Source organism: Corapipo altera, unplaced genomic scaffold (assembly GCF_003945725.1).
Source record: "Corapipo altera isolate COAL_440 unplaced genomic scaffold, ASM394572v1 56, whole genome shotgun sequence".
In the NCBI taxonomy this organism is placed as follows: Eukaryota; Metazoa; Chordata; class Aves; order Passeriformes; family Pipridae; genus Corapipo; species Corapipo altera.
The window spans coordinates 1,038,874-1,062,087 of record NW_020884896.1 but is presented as its reverse complement, the minus strand read 5'-3'; the positions used below and the strand labels follow the sequence as shown (position 1 = coordinate 1,062,087).

At 41.0% G+C, this 23,214-nt stretch overlaps 1 protein-coding gene across 1 annotated transcript; it reads left to right on the top strand.

Annotated features, from left to right (window-relative positions):
• Positions 1 to 612: 612 nt before the first annotated feature.
• On the top strand, positions 613 to 16,721 carry TMEM273 (transmembrane protein 273). Its single transcript, XM_027648320.1, has 6 exons — positions 613 to 731; positions 5,380 to 5,430; positions 6,196 to 6,306; positions 6,811 to 6,835; positions 14,234 to 14,260; positions 15,053 to 16,721. The coding sequence occupies exons 1-6, from the start codon at positions 677 to 679 to the stop codon at positions 15,096 to 15,098; spliced, it is 315 nt and encodes a 104-aa protein (XP_027504121.1). The 5' UTR covers positions 613 to 676; the 3' UTR covers positions 15,099 to 16,721.
• The last annotated feature ends 6,493 nt before the right edge of the window (positions 16,722 to 23,214 follow it).

The following is a 23,214-nucleotide window of genomic DNA, read 5'->3' as shown; positions in this document are numbered from 1 at the left end:
AAAGAATAAGCTTGACTCGTATCAGAAACATCATCTGATAGTAAGCCCCTGCTTTTTAGTTCCTACTACATTGAGACATTTTTCTTAGGTAGAAGTTATTTTCCAGGAACTGGCTTGCAATGGTTTAGCAGCCATGGTGAGCTGCTTCTCCTCTGTTCCTGCAAAAGCTGATTATGAAAGGGAAATATTCAAACAAGTCCTTTTCTCAGAACACGATGATAGCATTCATGTTGAGTTCAAGAAAAAGCTAGCAATACTGAGAGAGAATGCCTTAGAAAGTTCTTCTAAGACAGAAAATCCACTCACTGGTCCATGGATTTAGAAGATTTCAGCACAGACAAATTCACTGTAGTAGGACTTTTTCAGTTGTGTAAAAATAACTATTAGTGTTTAAAGGCTCCTCAGAGAGCGAAAGAGCTGAACCAGGCTGTGACTGTTGGCTGTCCACCTTCTCCACAGTACATTTTAAAGTGGGGAGTTTGTTTATATGTTGAACTTAAAACCAAAAAAGGAAACTTCCGTTCACAAATGTAACTACTCAGGATGTGACCACAGTTTCTCAAGAGTCATGTGACCCGCTTTAGTTTTTTTTGTTTGCCTTTTTTTTTTTTAAGACACTGCTAAAGAGCATAATTCAGAAAACTTGGTGAAACCACTCTGTTTTTCAAACTTCATAATGACCTTACTGACAAGTCGGATATCAGTCCTAACAGCATTTCTTCTTCTCTTAGGTAAGTGATCTAATGTATTTCTTTTCCATTCCTTTCGAGAGCTTTTTTTCCTGAGCTTGGTGGGCTTATTTATTCCGCAGTCTAATTGTATGTGTGTTGTTTAAAACTTTGTTCCTTGGAGAAAGAACATTCATTGAGACAGATGGATATTTTGCTGAATTTTCTAGCTAACATTTCCTATTCTGAGTGCTAAGGGGTCAGAAGACACCATGAAGTTAAATACCTGCAGTTTTGTAGATGAGATGACAGAGCTGCTGTTTGGCACTGTATAGAAAACATTACTTTAATAGAGTACGAGGGAAAAGTTGATCTGTGTGCATGTTAACTTCAAGCCACTTCTGGACTCTGCAAGTCTCCCTTACAGGACTTTGATGCTCCTGACTGGCGCTGCTTCTAATGCTCCCTGCCAGCCCAAAGCAGGGTTTTCTCACGACCTGTCTCTGACTTCATGGTTACTCATCTCCACTTTGTGCGGGGAAGAAGTAGGGCTCAGCAGGGGTGCTATTAACACTGGGACAACGTGAACTAATGGGGAGGAGAGAGTTGGCAGCAGTTGTATGGGCTATTGCCGACGTTTGGTAAGGGGGCAGGCACCCTCTGGTGGCAAAAGCCTCATTTTTTACGTAATGCGCACCTCCCACACTATCCTGCTTCATGCAGGCATTCACAGAAAATCACCACCTACGTTTGGGGAATCCCACAAGGGCAGTTTCCGCCCCCGAGGCATGTAGACCAGCTATTCCAGCTTTGGTACACTGGATATCTGCTCCTGCCTCACCTTCTGCAAGCAAACCTATCCATAGATCTACAGCAGTGCTCTACCCATCCTCAGGATACACACAGGAATTTGTTGCTGTCTGTTTTTGTTGGCCCTTCAAGCCCTCTGCACCCTTCCACTGCCACTTCGAAGACTCCAGAGGAACGAACACTGTCCACCACACAGGATATGGGTAACCAACTGTTCTTAGAGATGTGAAATCAGCCATGCCTGCTCCATAGTGACTGACTAGTTCTGGCTCAGCAATCAAATGGCACAAGTCCCATTAATACAGTAGCATTTACTTAGAGCAAAGGTAATAGATATAGGGAAAATGCCTCCAAGTGCTCACATGGAAAAGTATAGGCAGGTTATATGCCTTGGAAGGAGGAGTGCCTAGCACAGACTGCAACTCAACAAATTTCTGTCTCCATGTAAGAGTGACTCCTGCCCTCATCTATTACAAAAGTGAAGGATTTTGCCTTTAATTTGAGTTCTAATGAAAGAACTCGTTTGCTTGGATGCCAACAGTTCCTCTATTACTAAATTTACATATAGCTGGAAATTTTGCTAAACTAAATACCAGCCAAAATACTTTTATTTTTTATATATTGATTTTTGGTAATGGTTTCCAGTAGGATAATTGCCTGTCATCCCTTTGTTGTCATGGTCATTTCTTACTTGACTCTGGAGTTGCTCAGACACTTCCTGTGAGCCATCCTTTTTTTCTGCTCTGAGTTTCCCTAGATATTTGCTTCCTTTTCCATTTGCTGCCCCAAAGATAAATGACACTAAGCCCCTGGCTGCTGCAGTGCCACAAGACCAGCCATTATCTGCTACAATAAGAAATCTGAGTTGGGGGAGGAAGGGAGAAGAAAGTCACATGGAAGCAGGAGGCAACAAGCAAAGGGACTAAGGCAACTGCTGTGTACTGAGGAAGAAGAGGCACACATTGCTGTTTACCACTGCAGGTTATGGCTGGGAGTTGTTTACAATATCTAATCATGTGGGGAAACGGAGCTATTCTTGCTCCCTGATCTTATGCCCAAATTGCATTCTGCATCATTTTCTTCACCGCACTGCCCTCTGGGCAAGGCACCGCATGAGCAGACTTATGTCGCAGGGAGAACGGGGAGAACAGGATGTCCCTCATTGCGGCTCAAAAGCTGTCTTCTGCTTAGCTTAGCTCTGTGTGCAGCAGGTCTGAGGAGGGCTAAGTCTGCCCAGGGTTACACCACAGACGAGGAGCTCCCAGCACAACAGATTTATTTGCAGGTCCGTCGCTTGCTCAGCAGCTCTATCTTGGAGGGCGTAACCACTCTGGCAGAGGACTGCCTTTGCTGACAGCAGTAAGAGCATCCCCAGCGGCACGCCTGGCTCAGCACACCTCACCAATCCTGGCTCCTCCCACAGGCTCCCACAGTGCATTCATGGTTACTCTTTCTCTGTTCCCCCCACCTCCAGTGCAGGACCCACCCAGTCTGCAGTCTCATCTCCAGACTCTCTACCGACAGCACGCTAATGGAGATGTCCCCCCATCAGCTGGAAATGCAGCCCGCACCTCTCACCAGCGTCCTGGTGCTGCCAGAGCCCCGCGGGGCACATCTCTGCTACAGTGCCAATTCCACGCTGTGTCTGAGCCAGGCGCTCAGGAGAGGGGAAAGAGCGTCAACCATCAGTTGCTTCGAGAGTCTTTGAGAAATGATCCACAAGTCACTCAAGTACAGATATCAAATTCGTCTGCAAGGCTCTTCCACCCAGAAGCCTATATTCTCCAAGTCCAAAGGGTATATTCATGATATGGGCGTTAATCTAAACCTCATACACAGAGATAAAGATTTAGAAAGCTTGCACTAGGACTAGAGCACGGCAGAGTTTAAGGCATCGTTTTTAAACTGCTCTGAACCAGAAGGGTTGTGTGCGTCCCCAGAAAATCCAAACTGAAGATGAGATAGAGGTCAAACAGAAAAACATGTATTTGAATTAGTTAATCTGTCTCTATCCACCCAAAAAGAAAATGAAACAAACGGAAGACACCTAACACAGTCTTCAAAAGCAAATGGTACTTAAGTAGCACCCAGTAAATGATATTAAACCTTAATTAAAACCATATTGAAAGTATGAATTGAAAATATTCTCTTTAGTCTTGTGGGTTTTCAGAGATTTCCCTCCCTTTAAAAAAAAGAAACTAGTATTTTAATCTCAATATATTAAACTGACCTACGTAAAATATTCCATGTAAAATATTATTTCTGCCATAAAACACATAATCTGTCACTGGTTTAATTCCATTAGAAAGCCTACATTAAGGTCCATGTATTATGATCATTAGGATAATAAAAGTAATACAATATCACTTTTATTATGTTTGAATTTAAAACATTCTTCATATGAGCACAAAGAATAATTAAGGGGATGGGAGAAAGGTGGGTTTTTTAAAATTTATAATGAAATAAAATCACAGGCGAGAGCAAAGAGACTGGTTTTTAATCTGGAAAAACAGAAGCTATGCTTTTTGCACCCATTGTGTAGTCTTAGACCTTTTTTTCCTCTTTAAATTGCCTTATCTTTATAACTTTGATTTTGGTCATTTAGTACAGCCAGTATAACCATAGATTCTCCACCCCTTCTAACTCCCTCTCTAAGTGTCATGGGGCTTTTGGAGAGAAAACATTTCTGCTTATGTAAAATAAGAAATACTTCTCCACAATAAATATTCTCCACAAGAAGTGGAGGAGAGGAGCTGGGACTTACAATGTTGGACACCTTAGCAGTAGGAAAACTGCATGCATTTAAGACATTAAAATTCTACTTGAGTTTCAGTGAAATGATACTCCCTCACAATTCCCCACTATGGTGTAATGTCAGTGAAAAGATGATGTTGTGTGCAAGCAGCTGTATTCCCAGCAGCTGCCATATGTACTGTCACCCCAGCAGTGGATTGCCAAAGAGCAATAGCTGTAGGTGAGGACTTCATGTTCTGCCTGAGGCATGTGCAGAAATTTAGCAGCATGCTGTTTTGAAATGCAGGAGTCATATCTGTCTTTAAAACCTTCTCATGGTCCAGGCACCTCAGGCATGTCAGTCACATCATTTGGAGCTACTTGAAAAGACTTTGCTGGAAATATCCTTGCACGCCCATTACTGAAAAAACATTTGAGTGTACATTTTTATCCATTTCCTATAATAACCAACCAATCTTAAAATTAAATAAGACTTCTCCTTTTTCTCATTTTTTTTTTTTAAATGTTGAATCTGTTTTCTTCATGAAGTATGTGGGAATGAATTATTTTCTTCAGGTCCACTCCATTCTGAAGGCCTGCACACACTGACCATCAGGCAACACGATTCAGTGGCTTTATGGAGAAGGGAAGGGCCAGGAGTTGTCCTGCTCATGAACAGGCAACTTGGCATAGGAGTCGCTGTAAAGGTTTTCTCCCAGCCCATAAGGTTTTCTTGCAAGGGGAAAAGACTCTCTTCTCTGACAGCAATAAAACACATTTAGAAGACTGGAACTACAAGAAGGATTGGGATTCATATTTTCTGGAAAGAGTGCTGCAGTATACCATATCCTCACTTGGTAGCATGTCTTGTTAGCTTTAGTGCATCTATAATCTTTTTCTTGATTTATAGTAGCTTCTCTTGCATAGACCTCTCAGGCTTGCAGTAAGGAAACTGTGGAATAAACATAAAATTTTGAAACTGTATTTTCTATTCTGTTCAAAGAGTGGCACACAATGGCCACATTTCTAGGATGCCCCCATTAACTTGACTACTTCGGGAAATCTCAGATACTATCTTAAGCTTTATTAGAATAAACGATCCCCTTGGAAATAGCCAGTTATGGCATTCTGCTCAATGTCCTAACAGGCTAAAATGTTTCCATTCTAGATTTTTGGAGAGCAAAGACATATGCTTCTGGAAATCCAGAAGAGGAAATAGGTGAGTTCATGGTGAGATTTTTGCTTCCAGACAGGAAGTTAGAGGTAAAGTAACAAAATTGAATGTCTTTAGAAGACTTTATGTACTCATTATGTGTAAAAGATAAGCGTCTGATTGCATGTTTTTATTTGCCTAGCACAGAGTCCTGTCTTGTGACTGATGCTTTAAATTACTTTTAGGTAAGCATAATGAGCATAGGGAGTACAGAGCCTGGAACATAGATCCTGAGCACATGCACCTTCCTGCCTGACATTTGGAGGTGGACCCTCACATACACACGGTGATGCAAAATCACAACATGGTGCATAGTTTACACTCAAAAATTCCCCTGCTTCCCCCCAGCAAAAAGTTAGAGGCAGAACAGTCAGGCATGACAGGAGGCTAGGGACTAGGAGGTGGATATGTGCAGTAAGAGTTTGGCAGGATGCAGAGTGGCAAAGGAGTGGAGATGGGGTATTTTGCTTCAGAGGGGAAAGTGTAACCCTAGCTCTAAAACTCAGCTGAGACCTGCACGCACCAAAGGCTGAAGTTGTTCGTTACCATAAAACACCCTTGAGCCCCTTAGCAATGAGTTCACATGGATTCATGATATGCAGGTGTTTGAAAGAGTAGACTCAGACTCTTCTCAGCTACCTAGTCTGGCTCAGCGTTATCATTTTTTAAGGATGCATTTAAACTTTGGAAGCTTCATGTCAGATCTGAAACAGAAGACTGCATTTATTACTTAATGGTGTATACTCACTGATTTGTTTTCCATATTTGCAGATTACACATATGTTATTATAGGAACTACTCTGGGAGCACTTCTGTCAATTGGTTTTGTAGCAGTAGTAATCTGCATGATCAAAACCCAAATGTTTGACCATGTCTCTGGAGGTAAGAAAAAATAACCCTGATCCCTTATCTAGAGATCTAGTTCTCCTTATCTTCTGATACAGCAGATCTGAGCTTCAGTGTTAGCAATTGTGTATGTACAACAGCCCTGGTTTTCCTATGAAGGACTATTTTAAACATGTCTGAAGTGATGGGCTGCCTAGAACTGTAGATTCACATTTCGGTATCATCAACTCTTTAGCCTCAAAGTTGTTTCTCATGATATTCTGGGTATGTGCTACAGCCAAACCCCAAACAGCCAATATATTAGCAAAGATACAGCTCTGAGGAAATGAACATGAGATATTCCAGCTGGAAGAATCAGGGTGGGCTTTAGGAGATTTGCATGACACAAATATCAAAAGAGTTTTGGCTCAGAAAGGATGGCTGTATCTTTACTAGCTGTAACTATATTCTCCTGGTTCCCTCCTTACAACTTCTGCACAGGCCTATCACCACCCTGTTCCTGGTTTCTTAACTAACCACATTGTCTTGTTCTCTCTTTAGAGTCAGATGGCAAAATGGATAGAAGGTAAGAGTTGTGTTTTCTGAGGTGGTGTGATACACAAACCATGTTTGACTCCTCTCTCTCTTTATGCATGATGCTTTCCCATGACTGCCATTTGAATGATTGCACATGACACACATGTAAGCCTCTAGAGGACTGGGATACCTTGTGGATCTATGTGGAAAAAGGAAATTTGTAGTGGGGTTTTAACATTCCAGAACTACACAAGACATCCCATGAGACTGAGATCCTTTTTATAAAGAAAATCCTTCAAACACTTGAGATTAAGTTTCTTTTTTTAAAATTTATACTATATATAATAATAGCAAACTCTGGGTAAATGGCTGCATCAAAGGTTACTGTTTCTGGATCTCACTTCGGAGAATTCCCTTCACTCCAAGCTCTTACAGGTCAAGGTCATGCAATGATCATTCCTGCTGGAAGGGATGCATCTTTGCCCTTCACTTTCCTCACCCTTACCCAGAACCAGTATGGCCATGGAAAAAAAAAAATCCCCAAACCATCACAAACACAAAACTACCACAATTCCTCTCAGTTTATTTCCTGAAAAGAACATTGAAATATCACTTGTGCTGAGTACCTGCAGTGTAAGTGCTACAGGAGATTACTCAAGAAAATCCAAGCCGCTCATTTTTATTCATGGTTATTTTTCCCCATATGTTGTAGTTTCCCATTTAGTCAGGTCACCAGAGACACATGTGGTAATTAGGTCTAAGTTGATTTTAGCTACCTCCTTCAGTTCTGTAGGGAATTCTAATTCATGGAATTTTTAGACCAGTGGCTAGTCCTAGAAAACCCTTTGATAAAGTAAAGTCCATTATCTGAAATCACCTGGTACTAGATTTACTCCAGCCAACCATATAGCAATCCTGAATCCCTCAAGGTTACAGGCAACCTGAAACCCTCAGTGTTCATCAAGACACCACCCTTTTAGGATAGGAGAGGAGAACTGGCATATCTTTTGCAGGCAGCTTCATTTTCTGCTTGACTAGTTATGATTATTAATGTTCGTTCAGGGAAAAAACCCTTAACCCAGCTGATAGAACACTCACCAAATTCAAATTCAGCCAAATTTTGTTCAAAATTTTACATCATTATTCCCACAAATACCTTAAGCCACTCAATAATTTCCCTAGTTGGGAAATACTCTGAGTGGGTATTACCCAGCACAGTACTTTCATAGTCGATGGAGTTGCTCAGCCTCCTACCGGCTGAAGGCCTTGACGCAGATAATCATCTGTATTAGAACCCCGTTTAGCTGGTACTGACCCTAACCAACACATTGCAAGAACAGATTGCCAGTAAAGTCAGGAAGCATTCCAATATGTCTCCCTTGATAGTTTCCCAAATACTTCAAACACAAGTGTTTTTACACCCATATGATACTGACAGCTCATTGTGAAACAATTAACAGCATTTACTGCTTTATTTAGTCAGGTATATAACATTAAGATTTAAACAATCAATTCACAATGGGATGCCCTTAAACTCAATGGGATATTTACTAACACTTGAGAAGAGAAAGGCTTGAGGCAAGCTTCTGTCAGCCAACAGAACAGTAATTTAGATGTCAACTGACAATTATTTAACGTCCTCTTTTTTAATTAATAGCTCATGTCAGTATCAAATGCCATCTTGGTGTAAGCTTGGTAAATTATAGTGCCTAAATTTTCATGCAAGTTTAATGTATTCATAAAAATGTCTGGGCACATTTAATGCTGGCAATATTTTGAGTTAACTACAGTGCATGGCAGCCAGATTTATTTTGACAGGAGACAAAGAAAGAGACATACAGAGACAAGAAGGGTGGTGAGATAGAGAATGTTTACTAAAAGGGAAAGGGTACATATTTTAAATCTGCTGCAAATGAATTTGTTGTCAACACATCCTGGGCAAGAGCACACAATAAAATTTCCCATGCTACTTACTGGGTTCTACAGGACCCAGCAGAAGATGAGGTTTTAAATACAATACACAAATTTTTCTGATGTTTGACGGAAGAGAGGAGGAACTTGTGAGCTGCTTGCCAAGTGTTTCAGTGATTTTCTTTTCCTACCCAAAGCTTCATCTAGATATTCTCTCGTATATTCCGTCTTGACTTCTAAGAGGCTGACTTCCCTGTCCTTTTCTAGGCTGTGCTTGAGAAACACAAGATATTTTTGAGAATTGTAGCGTTCTTTAGGTGAATGGAGAAGATCTCGGAATGTTACCACACCTTGAAAGCCTCCAGTCTGCTCTGAAAAACTCTAAAACAGCGCCATGAATTGCATTGGAGGCAAAATCCTCTACTTTGAAAATATAAACATCGCAGATGAATGGCAGTGCAAAGACTAGGTTTGGGCAATCATAAACAGACCTCAATACTGAGCACCAGTTTCTTCCAAGTAGCAGAACTGTCACAGAGTCTCTTTCCTAATATTTGTCATGTTCAGGTCAGTAGCCTGACAGACAGAGATAGTGAACAAGATCTGATCTTAAAATTTCATATATTTCAAACTGGTTTGAAGTCAGATAGAAAGACAAATGTCTTGTTTTAAAGCAGTTGAGTTCTTTCTGATCCAAATAGTCCAGCTTGGTGTGGAACACTGTGAATTGCAGAATGCATCATTTAACAAACAGGAAGCAAAAAACATAGGCATGAGTCATATCACTGATACTATCACCTGCAAATGAGAGACACAACCTGTCTAGTTACCAGAATCTGAGCTCACAAACAAACTTACCTGGAGATCTAGTTTCGATGCTAAGGTGGGTACTTGAGAAAGCTACAAGTGGGAGCCCTTTGGAAAATGGTCCCAAAATTTACAAATCAAAGTCCATAAATAAATACAAATTGAAAAAAAAAAAAAAAGACCTTGTCCTTGTCTGAAGGTGTCACTGGAAGAGTGGTGCACAAGGAAAAGGGGTCAAGATGGAGAACACAGGTTGCACAGGATGCTGGGTATTGAAATGCATTGCCAGGACTCACATACTGTGTCAGCTATTCACACGAAACACTTTACATTCATCCTGCAGCCAGGCAGTAATAGTGTCTCAGCTGCTCTACTATCCATTGAAATCATATCTGCTTAAGATAGAAGCACATACTGCTGCTCTACTATAGACAAATTCAATGGCAAAAGTACTTGAAACAGCACAATGCCAAAAATAAATCTGGAAAGGAGTTATCTTTATCCAGTTCCTAATCCAAGGAACTAAGATATCATCTCCAAAGATTTTTATACAAAGAAAGCAGAAAACAGGGAGTAGTATTGGTTGTTTTAAGCCCTACTATGGCAACTTTTGTGATTTTTGATTACTTTTCAATGAAGTAATTCCCTTCTGTGGAAATATGTCAGACGTGGAGACAGATGTTTTCTTTGCACTTACCTGACTTTAGGAGGACAGTTTTCCCAGCAGTAAAGTATCTCACTTTTTAGCCTGGATACACTTGGAATGATACTAGTTCATTCTCTAAACTTCATCCAAGCCTTCATCCAGTGGTCTTCCTGCTAAGATCCCCATTAAAAAGTTGACATAGGACTTGTTTGGACATCTTTGCAGAGGGAGACAAAATCAATAACTCATTGTGCAAAATATGTGACCACTGAATTGTCTATTGCTACAAAGCACTAACAAACATTATCAACTGAAGATGAACTGCACACTTTTTTCTTTCTGAGGTATCTCATATTTCTGCATTAGCAGAACAGTGTCTGGAACTGATCAAATCCTCCAAGATGCTTTTCAACAGCAAACATAAACAAGAAGTTCAACTGTCAGGAACCAGACCTGCCAGAAAAACACCTGGCAGAAGGCAGCTCACACCGCAGTGCAGATGGACCTCCCTGACACAAGAACTGCTTTATATAGTCCCACAAAACCAGACTCCAGTGGATCTTCCCCACCCCACCAGTTACCTCCCTTTCCCCACTCAGCTTAGTTTTCCCCTTGCTGTGTGCAGCAGTGGCATTTCTACCATAGAAAGAAAACATTGTCAGGTCTGGAAAGAGTAAGGTTCAGCAGAGGGATATGGGAAAGCAGAGAAGAAAAAGCACCAGATAACATACCAAAGAGCTCCAAACTCTGTCCAGATTTCTGCTGCCTACCAATCACTGCAGCTAATAGAAATGACTGAGCTCTGTTGCATCCTGGTCCATCTCTTGTCCCATCTCCATCCTGACTCTCCTTCCCACTGGCCCCTGGGTTTTCTTCACCCCTCATCTTCTAGCCTGAAGGTGTCTGCTTCTTCCCACGTGGAGGACTAGAAATGGTGGTGCTTACACAATACAAAGTATGTCACACCTTCCCCCATACCTTGCAGCCACTGCTGTTGGACAGACTGACTGTATCCCTGTCCTTGTTTAGGGGTGTCTTGAGTTCACCCTTTGGCCCTGAGTCTTCATCTTCCAAAGTTCCATTCATGTGTGCCTCAAATGTCTTCTGGACTTGTGGAGGAACCAAAACTAAGTTTCAGTGCTCAGTTCCTCCTTTACAGGAACTGTGACCAGTTTGAACTAACTTTCTCATGCATGGACATAAAGCATCTTGCAACAACAGATGTGAAGCATCAAAGTGAAAAAATTAGCTGTACCCTACATGCACCCCTGTTCTCTCTAAATTCCCAGTAAACCAGATAGCTTCCTGGATTTCTAAGTAATCCTCAAATTCCTTAGAGCCGCTGAGTTGCCTGCATCTATGCTTCATCTTTACTCTCCTAGAACAAGCCTCTTTTTTTCTTTTCCTCTTCCAGGAATATTCCTTTCAAATTCTGAATCAGTTTCATCTTCTTGGTTCTGTAACAGATGAGCCATGTAGATTCAGCAGAATCTTTGACACCTCTGAGGTCAAAGACTTGAATGGATTCTCTTAACTTCCCTCAGCTATACTCTATACTTTCACTTGCCAATCTTGTTTTTCCAAGCAGACCTTCAGAAGGTCTTTCATTCTGCCAAGTAATATATTCTACAAACAATCCAATCATCAGGTCAACAAAGTTTTCGTAAGTTGTTAGTTGTTTACAAATAAGGAAAAACAGAGCGAACAAAGACACTTAGTCTCTTTCATGATCTACATAAGCCTTGCAAAATCAATCAAAAATTATTCCTGTGTAGTCTATTTTGACTGCAGAGCCTCCCTTCACATTGCCACCATGGCCAAATACCAGCAGTGAACACCTATGGGGAGAATGGGAGTGAAAGACAACTTGGAGAGCTACAGCCCCCTTAAGCAAAAGTGCATTTGCACTTCACTGAGTAGATCCCACCTGCACAAGATGAGTCTGGCCCTGGTGATACACTGGAGCAGGCCCAACTCCTTGCTCAACACATCCAGTAGGGATTATTGGGTGGGTGATAGACTGAAGGCTGTATTCACTGCCTTAAGTTGTCTCAGCATGCATCCTGGGAACTGAGTTTAATGGAAAATATATAAAAGCTGCACAAATAATGCATGCTATTGCAAATAACTATGAGTAGAGCTGGACTAAACAACTCCATGTGCGTGTAAATGTTAAAAAATGGGCAAATGATCTCAGCAGAAATGACTGTCTCAACTCCTTGCACATATACATTTGCATAAACAAAATGTCGATACCCATTCTGTGTTGAGGCAATAGTCACCAGTGACTAGACCAATAAATTGGCTTTTCTACCTAGTTCTGCCACTGTTCTGTTTAGCTGAACTTGTTCTTCTCAGCAACCTTGGACAAGTCACTGGCTCAGGTTACCTTTTCCATAAAATGAAATTAATCTTTATATCACACACTTCAAAATCAAGGACACTAAGCTTTGCACTATGCTGGGGACAGCAGGCTTTAAGAGGCAGCACTAAGACACTGTAGGCACTTTCACGTTCTCAGCTCCTCCTAGCACCATTCCTGAATTGAGGGAATACTTTGTATACAGACAGACACTGAGAGACAGTTATATATATATACATAAGTATGGCCCACACTGTTAGGGTGAGATTAATTCATTAAACCCGTTTCCAGGATACAGCATACTTCACTGATGCCAGCTACCAGCCTGATGGGCAGAGCCACACTTCTGGCTATTTTTTGCTACTCCCTGGCCACCCTCCACATTCCCTGGGAGGGCATCTGGCCCAGGATGCCTGTGCTCCCTTCGGATCTAGGGGCTGCCTTTGTGGTTGACCTTTTCACAGCTGCCAAACAGGGAGGAATCCTTACTCCTTCCTACTCTTCTGCACAACTGTTTGAGGCTAGTCTTGAATAGCTCTAAATAATTTGATTGTAAGAGTTGGTGCCTAACCTGCTGAGTCAGGAGAATGCTTTCCTGGTAATATTCGGACACCTGTCAGAGGCAATTCCTTCCACAGCCATCATGGCCTCTGCTGGCAAACTTGCTGGTGCAACTGATTCCAGCAATAAACGAGTAATTCTACCTCTCCCTGGAGCTTCTGCAAGTCTGGATAAAAAAAATTCAGAAATATTTCTGGAAGAGTACCCTCTTCACTCCTGTCAACAGGCACCCAGGATAACTCAAATACTAGATGCCACCAAGCACAGAGCCTCCTGCTCCCTGGCAGCACCTGTCTGCCAACCAGAATGAGTAGCTCTGTATTGACTAAGGCTTGTCAGAGAGGTGACAACATGGGATTAGCTAGGAATGAAAGCTGCTATGATAGCTAAACAACAGCTTAAAACCAAACCAAAACAAGGCCTCTTGATGCAAGAGACTCGGAGTGCCATGGGTCTTAGAAAAGAACAGGATCGAATCAGAGCTCCTGTGTATTCCAACTCACAGATTTGCCTGTATCACATGCAATTTCTGCACACAAATTCACTCTAAACTTATGAAAAAGGAATCACTGATTTCAGGTGGACTCCCAGGAGCCTTTTTCAGTGACATCTCATAAAATAAGATTATTTATAAATCCTTTTTTTAAGATCATGTGTACAGTCTGTCAGATCATTTTATCTTCATTTATCTTCAACTTTCCAAGAGTTCTACCTTGAACAATCTGTACTATGATCACAGCCGTTTGTTTTTCTTCTGATGGTTGCTTATAATCATCCAGTCTCCATATTCCATGTGCATTTTACAACCTGGTGTCAGAGAACAAATAGCAAGCTGAAACAAATGAGTATCACAAAGTGATGCTGACTTCTGCCTTGTAGGCTGCAAGTGCTTGGGGATCCATTGTGTATTTCTCAGCAGTTCACAGAAGTTTATGGGCTTAGAGTAGTGAGGTCTAATATAAACAAGTCAAGGGCTGTAAGACAAGATCTTATTCCCAAGCGCTGACACTAGATGGAGTAAAGCTGAATAAAAGATTAAGAGCAGTGAAGAAAAGAGAAAAAAGTTCCTGCATTTCCCCAACTTCTAATGAATTTGAATTCTCAGCTTTGATTACTGTTCTGAAGGTCACAATTAATATCTCACTCTCTATACTTTGCAGGTCAAACATGGGATCAAGCCAAAACAGGTATGTTCTGGGGGAAGGGGAATGCTGGTGGCACAGGGGGGTGGAGTGTCTAGGCAGACACATAGAAGCTGTAGAGTCACATTCACATAGGTAAAGGTTGCACAGCAGTAAAGGCTCTGGGGTTACCCTGAGCTCCTACTGACAGCCTGGATCTGCCAGACACTCTGTGTGGCTTTAGGCAGGTAATTTACCTGCACCATTCTCCAGCTTCCCAGCTGCATACCTAGAATACCCTGACATAAGGCCCAGACATGTTGCAAGGCTGCCTGCCCTATGCAGCTGCAATGCAGCTGCCCCCACATTAGCAGGTACTTGAAGTAGTAAGTTCCCAGAAAGATGCAGCCACCACAGGGATCCAGGAGCTGCTCAGCTGCTCCCCACTCCTGTGTCAAGGCAATACTGGGAAGTACCCCAAATGACTGCACTGCCTGCAGTACAGGGAGCAGTTCTTACAGTAGGATGCTACCCTAAAATGCATTGCTTGCTGCTAGTGGATTCCTACCTGGCAGTGATGAGGGCATCTGGAAGTCACCACAACAGCCACAATCATGCATTTGTTCAGTTAATTCACTCAGGAAGAAACAGATACTTCCAAAGGTACAAAGAAACACCTAGCAAAAAAAAGCTAAGTGAAAGGAATTTCATGAATGTAATTCCAGCAGCACCATCAATTATTTTCTAGAATTCCTTTGATTTTTTTCTGAGCATCTCCCAGCTGAGTTTTTACAATGATGTTATGTAAAACAAAAGCCAGAGAGTAACTGTTAACCTGTGATTTTTCTTTCTTTTCAGAGATGACATCCATGTACTGGAAAACCTAAGTACAAAAGATCAATAACCCTTTTGCAATCAACAGTTACCTGGTCTGAGGATCAATAGAAGTCTCTTGTGCACAGGCAGGAATCTTACCAATACCAATTCCTTTCTTTGTTCTTTAGTTGAAAGGTTGATTGATTGATTACAGGAAGAGCTTATAGTGCATGCTAACTTCAGTCACTTGCACCCAAAAAGCCTGCAATGCCCAGCAGAATGTATATGAAGAAAATGCATGAAGAAAATAAAATAGATGAGATCTGTTCATTAATAGATCCTATTTAGTCTGTGATAAGTATATGATTGATTTCTAAAATCATTTAAATACAAGATAATAAAAAGGGTAGCAATATAATTCAGGAGCAGAATTCACGATCACGCCCATATTTCAAGATAGGTTAATAATGACTGCACCAAGTTGGGAAATCATTCATTTGAAGATGAAGCAACACAAGGCTTCTCAAATTTTTCAGGAAATATATGTTTTGTGTTAATAGAAAAACATTCAGCCATTTTAAAGTTTTATTTTTTTAGATTTAGTAATGATGTCTTTTTTCTGTAGGTGGTAGTGCTGATTTCAGCCATTTTAAATGAATTATGGCCATTTAAACTGAAAAATTCCTTTTGAAATAATGTTTTTCATGTTTTGTTGCATTTCATGTCAACACTGTACAAACAAGCTAATCTGACATTTCCAGAATTAACCCATCCCTATTTTTTTAGTATAAGAAAATGCACTAAGTTCAATTAGAATTTGTGAATAATTTCACTCTCACAGGATTTTCATTCTTGTTCTAGCCTCGTATATTCCAGTGTACTTGATTGCATCAAAATTGCTTGCCAGTTACAAGCTTCTTACAGCGGGAGTGACAAAAAGAAAATTTAGAACTTTGTCTCAGAACATTTAGAATAGTTTAAATAATTTTAAATAGTGTAAACCCAAGTTACTTTGTAAACATTTCCAAACTTCTACCATATTTATGAGCCTGTGGCTTTGGTCTTGTTTTGGAAAACAATGCTGTAGATTCTATTCTATTTAATCCTCTTCTTTCAAGAATGCTGTATGTAACATATTGTCATTACAAGGTGCAAGAAAAGCAGGAAGATTTTTATATTCCAAGCCAGGCTTTCCTTTCCACTTCTGAAGACGGGGCAGCAAATCCCAGCTGTGGGAGCTCGGGGAGCACTTGGCCAGCAGCAATGCCATGCTGGGCATCCTCTGCTATTCCTACAGCTCCTCTCAGGAAACTCAGCAGGACTTAAAGGCTTGGGAGCCTCAGGTAGATGGCATGCACAACATTAATTAATGTCCCAATATTTCACAGGCAGAGCATTACAGCATTATGTTGTAGCATTACAGGATGACTCCAAACAGGATGTTGCACTATTTTATTGCAACTTACAAATAACAATTATCTAAGTCCAAAGACCACAAACTGTAAATAAATTGGATCTTCATAAACTTTTAGCTCAGGCTAATGTCTATAGACATGGATTTTTTTAATCTCTCATCCAACATATATTCTTAAAGTAAGCTTTTATAGCTCTATCTGCTCTCAGTTATGCCATGTGGCAGATGCTAACAATAAAGTTCTTTTCAGTTCTTCACTAATACAATAGATGTAATCCAACTCAAAAAAAAAAAAAATCAATTGTAAGACTGAAGTCTAACCTAGAAATATCACTCAAAAAAATCATGGAAACCAGAGCCTCCTATCCAGTAATCACCTTTCAGATCATAAAGAGCTGCAATTAACCCTACACATTAAAGGCAGAGAATCAACATACTGTTAGAGCATACAAACAGATATATCAGAATTGTGTTTTTATAAATAATAAGCTACTTTACTACTTGAACTGTAACTGAAGAGATTTGAATATGTTTTTTTTCTGACCTTCACAAAGCACATAATTTTTCAAATGTGCAAAGGAAATTGGATAGTAATTTTTCCACACATTTTGAAAAACAAAATGTAAGGTTTATTTTGAGAAGAAAATGGTATATTGGTGCACTTTCTCTAGATTCCTACGTGTGTGTTACTCATTTCAGTAACACTGTAGTTCATTAGCACCATTTGCTAAGAGATAAACTAAAGCAGTAATGTGATACTTGTAAGTAATTGTATGTACATGTGTAAGTGAATAAAGCATCTTGTAAGGTATCTGTTAATTGATTTGCTTCCTTTAGTATCATTTTAATTAAGACTTGGAACAGAAGAGAGCATGTGGTCAGGGAGGAAAGTGATTACCTTCCCTTATTTGTGTGAACAAATGTTTCAGTACACGTCATTTTGGGACAGTATGGGAAATAAAGATGAAAATAAACAAAAAATGGTAAATTACAAGCAGTAGAGGAGAAAGGCCTGGAGAATTAAGATTAGTAATCTTGATCAGGCAAATGTGCAGGGGTGGTGATTAGATGATTTCTCAAAACCTTTAGGTGTATGTTTTGGCTCCCTGGATGTGGGAAAAGGATAGGCAGTGCTGAGGCAGACAGCTGGGGACAAGGCACCTCCAGAGCTGCTGCTTCTGCTGTCACTGGGAGGTTTGGGCACACTTAGTCACTGTTACACGAGGCTGCCCTGGCAGTCTTTTGCTCCCTCAGGGAGTTGCTGGTTTTGTCCGTTCCTACAACCAGCTTTACTAACACCACTTGCAGCATCAACAGCTCCTGAATTTGGGCCAAGCTGCACAGCAGTGCTTGGAAATAATCAGTGAAGGAAAACTAGATGCAAGGGAAGCATTTGGGAGGCACTCAGTCAAAAGACAAAATACACTGTTAGCTCCACGAATTCTTGGTCAAGGATACGGCTCAGGCAGTCCACAACCCCCACAACAGGCATCTGCACTCGCCTGTTTGCATGTCTAGCACAAGTTATGCCTGCCCATGCTAAGCACCTGACACTCTCCCTGAGCTCACTGCCATTCTCCTGAATGGATAACAGTGGGAAGGACTTTGGAGTCAGGATTTGGACACATGCCCCAGCATGCCATGCCTGGATCTCAGTCTCCTCACAGCAGATGCCCAGCAACATAACGATGCTTGTGAATAGAGTTATTCAGAAGAGGAGACAGTTGTAGACACAAGAAGTGAGCTAAGAGGTGCACACACAGCATGCATTTCTAAAGAGATAACGATGCAGCATTGGCTTTAATTACAATGCAAGTGCCACAGCAACAGTGAGATCATTCAAGTCAAATCCTGCTGTCAGCTGCATCAGTGCAAATTGAAACTAACTGCAGGAGTCACACAGCTTGGTGCAGCCCTTGTTCACATGGTAATAAATCAGGCAAAAATCCACTGGACTCAGTACAGCTGCACGGGTAGAGAAGAAGTGCCTGTGGGAGGAATACTGTAAATCAGACCCCACTGATATAAATCTGCTCTGAGCAGCGTGAGGAAGAGGAGTCAGCTTCAGCTCCTCTCAAACAGAAAGGATGGCAAATGTCAATAGCCAAAATAGTTGCAACCTGAATCTTTCTTGGCTTCTCTCATGCTTATAAATGAAAAATCAGATCATTTTAGTCAGGAGTATTTTTTCTGTTTCTTATATCTGCACTTAATCAAAACGCTTTCACTCACGAACCAAATATGGGAAAACACAAGAAAGTGCTTACCTATGAGACCTAATAGAAAAAGGATGATTATACTATACAAATAGGACTTATAGAGGCTTCAAACTTCTGAAAATTGCTCTCATTACACACAGGGAATATTACAATATAGCCAGCCTAGGTCTGACAGAAGTCCATCTTCTCCAATAGCCTTTCTGCCTCAGGGGCTAGTAACAAACATCTAGATGAAGCCTAAGAGCATTGCAAGCATGTGCCAATGCTCTTCTAGAAGACCCTACCACCCTACAGCAAACTTCTGCTTATGTCACTAAGCTAAAAGTGGTCCTGTTGAATTTACTGTTTTCTGGTTTATTTTTCTTCCATTGTCAGAAGTGGTTGATTCCATAGATTGATTCCATACTGTTATACATAAAAAAAACCTTTGCCCTTTCTGACACTACATGAGTGGATTTATATGAATTTTCATGCTCACACATCATGAAAGCAATTCACATAGTCCTAAGAAGTCATGTTCGCTCTTTACAGAGAGGGGAAATGAGACATGGAGCAGCCCAAATGCTGTGCCAAAGGCCAGTGCAGGATCAGCAGGGCAGAGAATATAGACAAAGTTTTCCAAGTTCAATGTGAGTGAGCTAACTAGTAGACCATCATTCTTTACTGCTGCTTCCAACAAAAATGCTACTTTTGGAATAGTTAGGTGTTAAGTATTTCACCTTATTGCATATATATTTGGTTTCAATTCTCATATTTCAGGCTTCAAGCCCTAGAAAAACCCTGTGCTTTCACTCACAGCTGCATCTAATGGTAGCCTCACCAAAGTCAGTGACATTACACTGGGGTTGAACACCGTGTGGACTGATAACAAGGCCAAATGCATCACAGGCAAAGCGGCACAATGCACACATTCTTTCTTCTGCATTCAGATAAAAATATGTCTCATGTTTCCCACTCTGCTTCACCCTCCCCTCTGCTGTAACCCACACAGTGCTTGCAGGATGCTAATGGTGTTTCATTTGCACCCCTCACACCACTGCTGGTGGTGATCTGTGCTAATGCAGACAATCCACAAGGCCTTTCCTTTGCAGATCAGATCCTACCCAGTGCTATCAAAAATCTTTCTGAGTCAATGGGCAATTAAAATAATTAACTTTAATCATATTCTTCAATTACTCCACAGTACTGAAGGAGGACTCGGAGAACTGGGACCAGATGCAAACATATTCTGTTGTGATTAAAACTGACTGAAATGCCCCAGTGAATATAAAACACTGACTATTCACCCCTTTTGGGAACGACCTCTGTATGTTTTAAGCTGTTTGATATTTAAACTCATTAGAGTGGCACTAGGGAAGCAACAGAAACCTGTGCTGAGCGCCCAAGAGCTCCTGCAGAGACCCCTTCATAGGAGCTGCCACCTTGAAATGCATGCAAAACACAAACCAGCTACTTAGAAGAAAAGTCTGCTGTGTGTTCACAGGATGTTCTAACAACAACTGGCAAAGCAACTGTGAAGTCTGGGCAGGCTGGTAGGTGAATCTGCCCCTCACACACTGGGTATCTCTGACAGGTCTGGACCTTGCTATTCCAACTCAGGTTCATCTTTTAGGGGCTTCCAACATCCTTCTGTCCTGAGGGAAGGTCCCTGACCTCACATCTCAAAGGCTGTAGGCACCCTACTGTTTCCTTTATTCCTCTCCCCACCAGAGGCTTCTCCTACTTCCTGCCAAAGGGATGCAGTGCCCAAAGTAGAGCTGGAACGGCTCTGCTGTACTTCAGGGGATCCTGGTGTGAGGAGCTGACTGGATGTGTTTAGTATGGGACTGGGGACAGTGGTAGGTTTACAGTGACCTGGAGGGAATGCCTGGGAAATTGTTTTTTTCTGATAAGCGAACAGGCGATATAGAGAACTAAATATAAGAGAGAACTAACTGATGTTGGGAAGGGGTAAAAAGTGATTGCAGAGGAAAAGGCAGGATATGTGAACTTACACTTGCCTCAAATCACTATTTTAGCAGTCAGGAACAACAGAAAAAGCAGAGTATTGCTTAACTTGGAGTTTTATGCTGACACTCTACTTGAGACCCAAAGTCTTCAAGTCATGCAGCTGTGGCAACTCCCACTTTAATTTAAAATATACCTTGCTTTTGAGGCTGTAGGGAACAGTTAGAAGCTCTGATCTCTGCAACATCATAAAGGCTCAGAAAGTGGGAGATCAATAGTACTAATAAAACCCCACCCAAACTCTCTTAACTGTCAAGAATATATGCTTATGGATTTTTGAATTCTCACAGTTACAAATACAAGCTCAGTAAAACAACAGGCCCATACCTGCTTGTTACTGGAGTGGGAGTTCCTTCCCTGTGACACACACCAAGTCCAAGAAGTTCCTGGCTTACAAAGGACAAAAGCCTAGCCCTGCATTTCCTCTCAAAATTACCCCAAAATGTAGTGCAGGAAAACCCCCCTAAATATTGCTGGGAACTCATGTGTGCAAATGATTTCCACTAGAGACTGGCAGAGGTGAGTTAGAGGTGTAAATGAAAAGCATGCATTGGCATATAAATGTAAAGATTGTGTATATCCCACTACTAAGCAGTGTCAATAGCAACGAGTTTACCCATGTCTGTTCCCTTCCCCCTGCTATGTTGAGACCTCTCTTACACTGACCCAATATGATCACTGCCTCAGTCCCATATCCTCTGCATAGAAATGATTCCCACAATCATTCCTACAATCTCTGAACACTATCACCCATATACCAATGCAGCACATTAATAAATAATGCAGATCTAATTAATAAGATTTTCCAAATAATGTTCTTGAGACAATCAGTCAAATCTAGTTCCTATTACAGCATGATATACACATACAAGAGGGTGCAAACGGAAATTATTCTCAAACCCACATGACGTAACATTAATATGACCAATAAATGTTTGATTCTGTTCTAACACCTGCCAGGATTTTCAAAATAGATGATGAAAGTAGACAACATTGCACAAAGAATTCAATCATTTGGATCAAATTTTTCAAAGAGAAGAACACCTTATTTGGCACCTCAGTACCAGCCTCATCCCCAGTCTGTGCCCTGATGTAGTCTGCACTGGGTGCACTACAATGCATCACACCCTTGGCTCATCTCTGCTTATTGTTGGAGCTTGAAGCTGGAGCACCAACTGCACTATGGCCCAGCAACATGCACTAAAATTGAGCAGTCCCACTGCATACACTGAAGCCTTCCCCTAAAGGAGCACAGACCTGTGCAATGTAGCCCTTTATGTGCACCATGTTGAGGGGCTTAGACAAACTGCATTCGGAGTCAAGCACAGGCACAACAGAGTTTAGTTTCTCCATTGAGTTTAATGGTAACAAGATGAAGCTGTGACTGGACCTTCTGTGTGAGTCATAAATGCCTTTCTATCATGACTAAGGAAAAATAAAAAATTCATCTCATGCCCTTGATTATTCAGTAGAAACCAGTCATTGACCTAGAAGCACGTGTTTTTTCAGGCATCCTCCTTAGGGAGGTGATATTATTGACCTGAATTGGGCTGAGGCTTTGAGCATGTTGGGGAAAGAAGCAAAGGGTGGCTGTGACAGCAGCATGGTTCATCTCCAGGAGCAGCAGCAAAGAAACCACACAAGGGTCAGGTGGAATCCAGAAGTGGTACCAAGCCCCAAACCAAATAACAGCTGCTAGTTCTCTGCTCCCAAGTCTTCCTTCTGACTTATGTATTATCTTCTCCTGCATAATTTGTCATAATCTCTGACTTGTCAGGCCAATTAATCATGCTTCAGAAAAAATGAGATTTCTCACAAGGAGATTATCTATCTCTGACAAACAAGGGATAATTCAATTATCTTCCTTTTCTAAACATTTATTAACTGGCTTTGGTAAATTAGTCCTTTTTGTAATTTAGCTATAATTTAGGAAGATTTAATATGTCATTAGGCACACCAAATTCTGTGTTAATATAACATTATGGCTGAGATTTTAATTGCCCCAGAGTCAAGAACTGTATACATAAATGGTTGATTCCCACATGGAAGCAGCTGATAGGAGATACACAGAGCTCCACAGAAATTCTCCTTAAAATTCCTTCTTCTATGAATTAAGCACATGCTCAAGGACTCTGAAGAATAGGAAGCTTTCTCTGACTTGGGTAAGAACTCCAAGAATGCAGTGAGAAAAATAAATATTTACATATTTATGTGCAGAATTTCTACACACTACAGAAATATATGGATTTAAGTCTCCTCACTGTTCTCCAAGTTCCTATTTTCTATTCTGCAACTTTCTGTGAAAATCACAGTATCTAACACTAGTACCTGACTGTGACGTCTCTGATGAGAATTTCTTCTTTGTTTCATTCTGGAAACAGGCCTTTTAGTCCTTTTGGACATTGCCAGATAATACTGATGTAGTGGCATTAAAGAAGTCAATGCAACTTCATATCAAGGGTAAAAATCAACTTCTTTTGTGCTGGGGAAAAATCAAGAGAAAATCAAAGCAATTGAGTTGTGTGGATGTCAAAAGGCATAAGAAAAGAAGCAGATCCAACTTT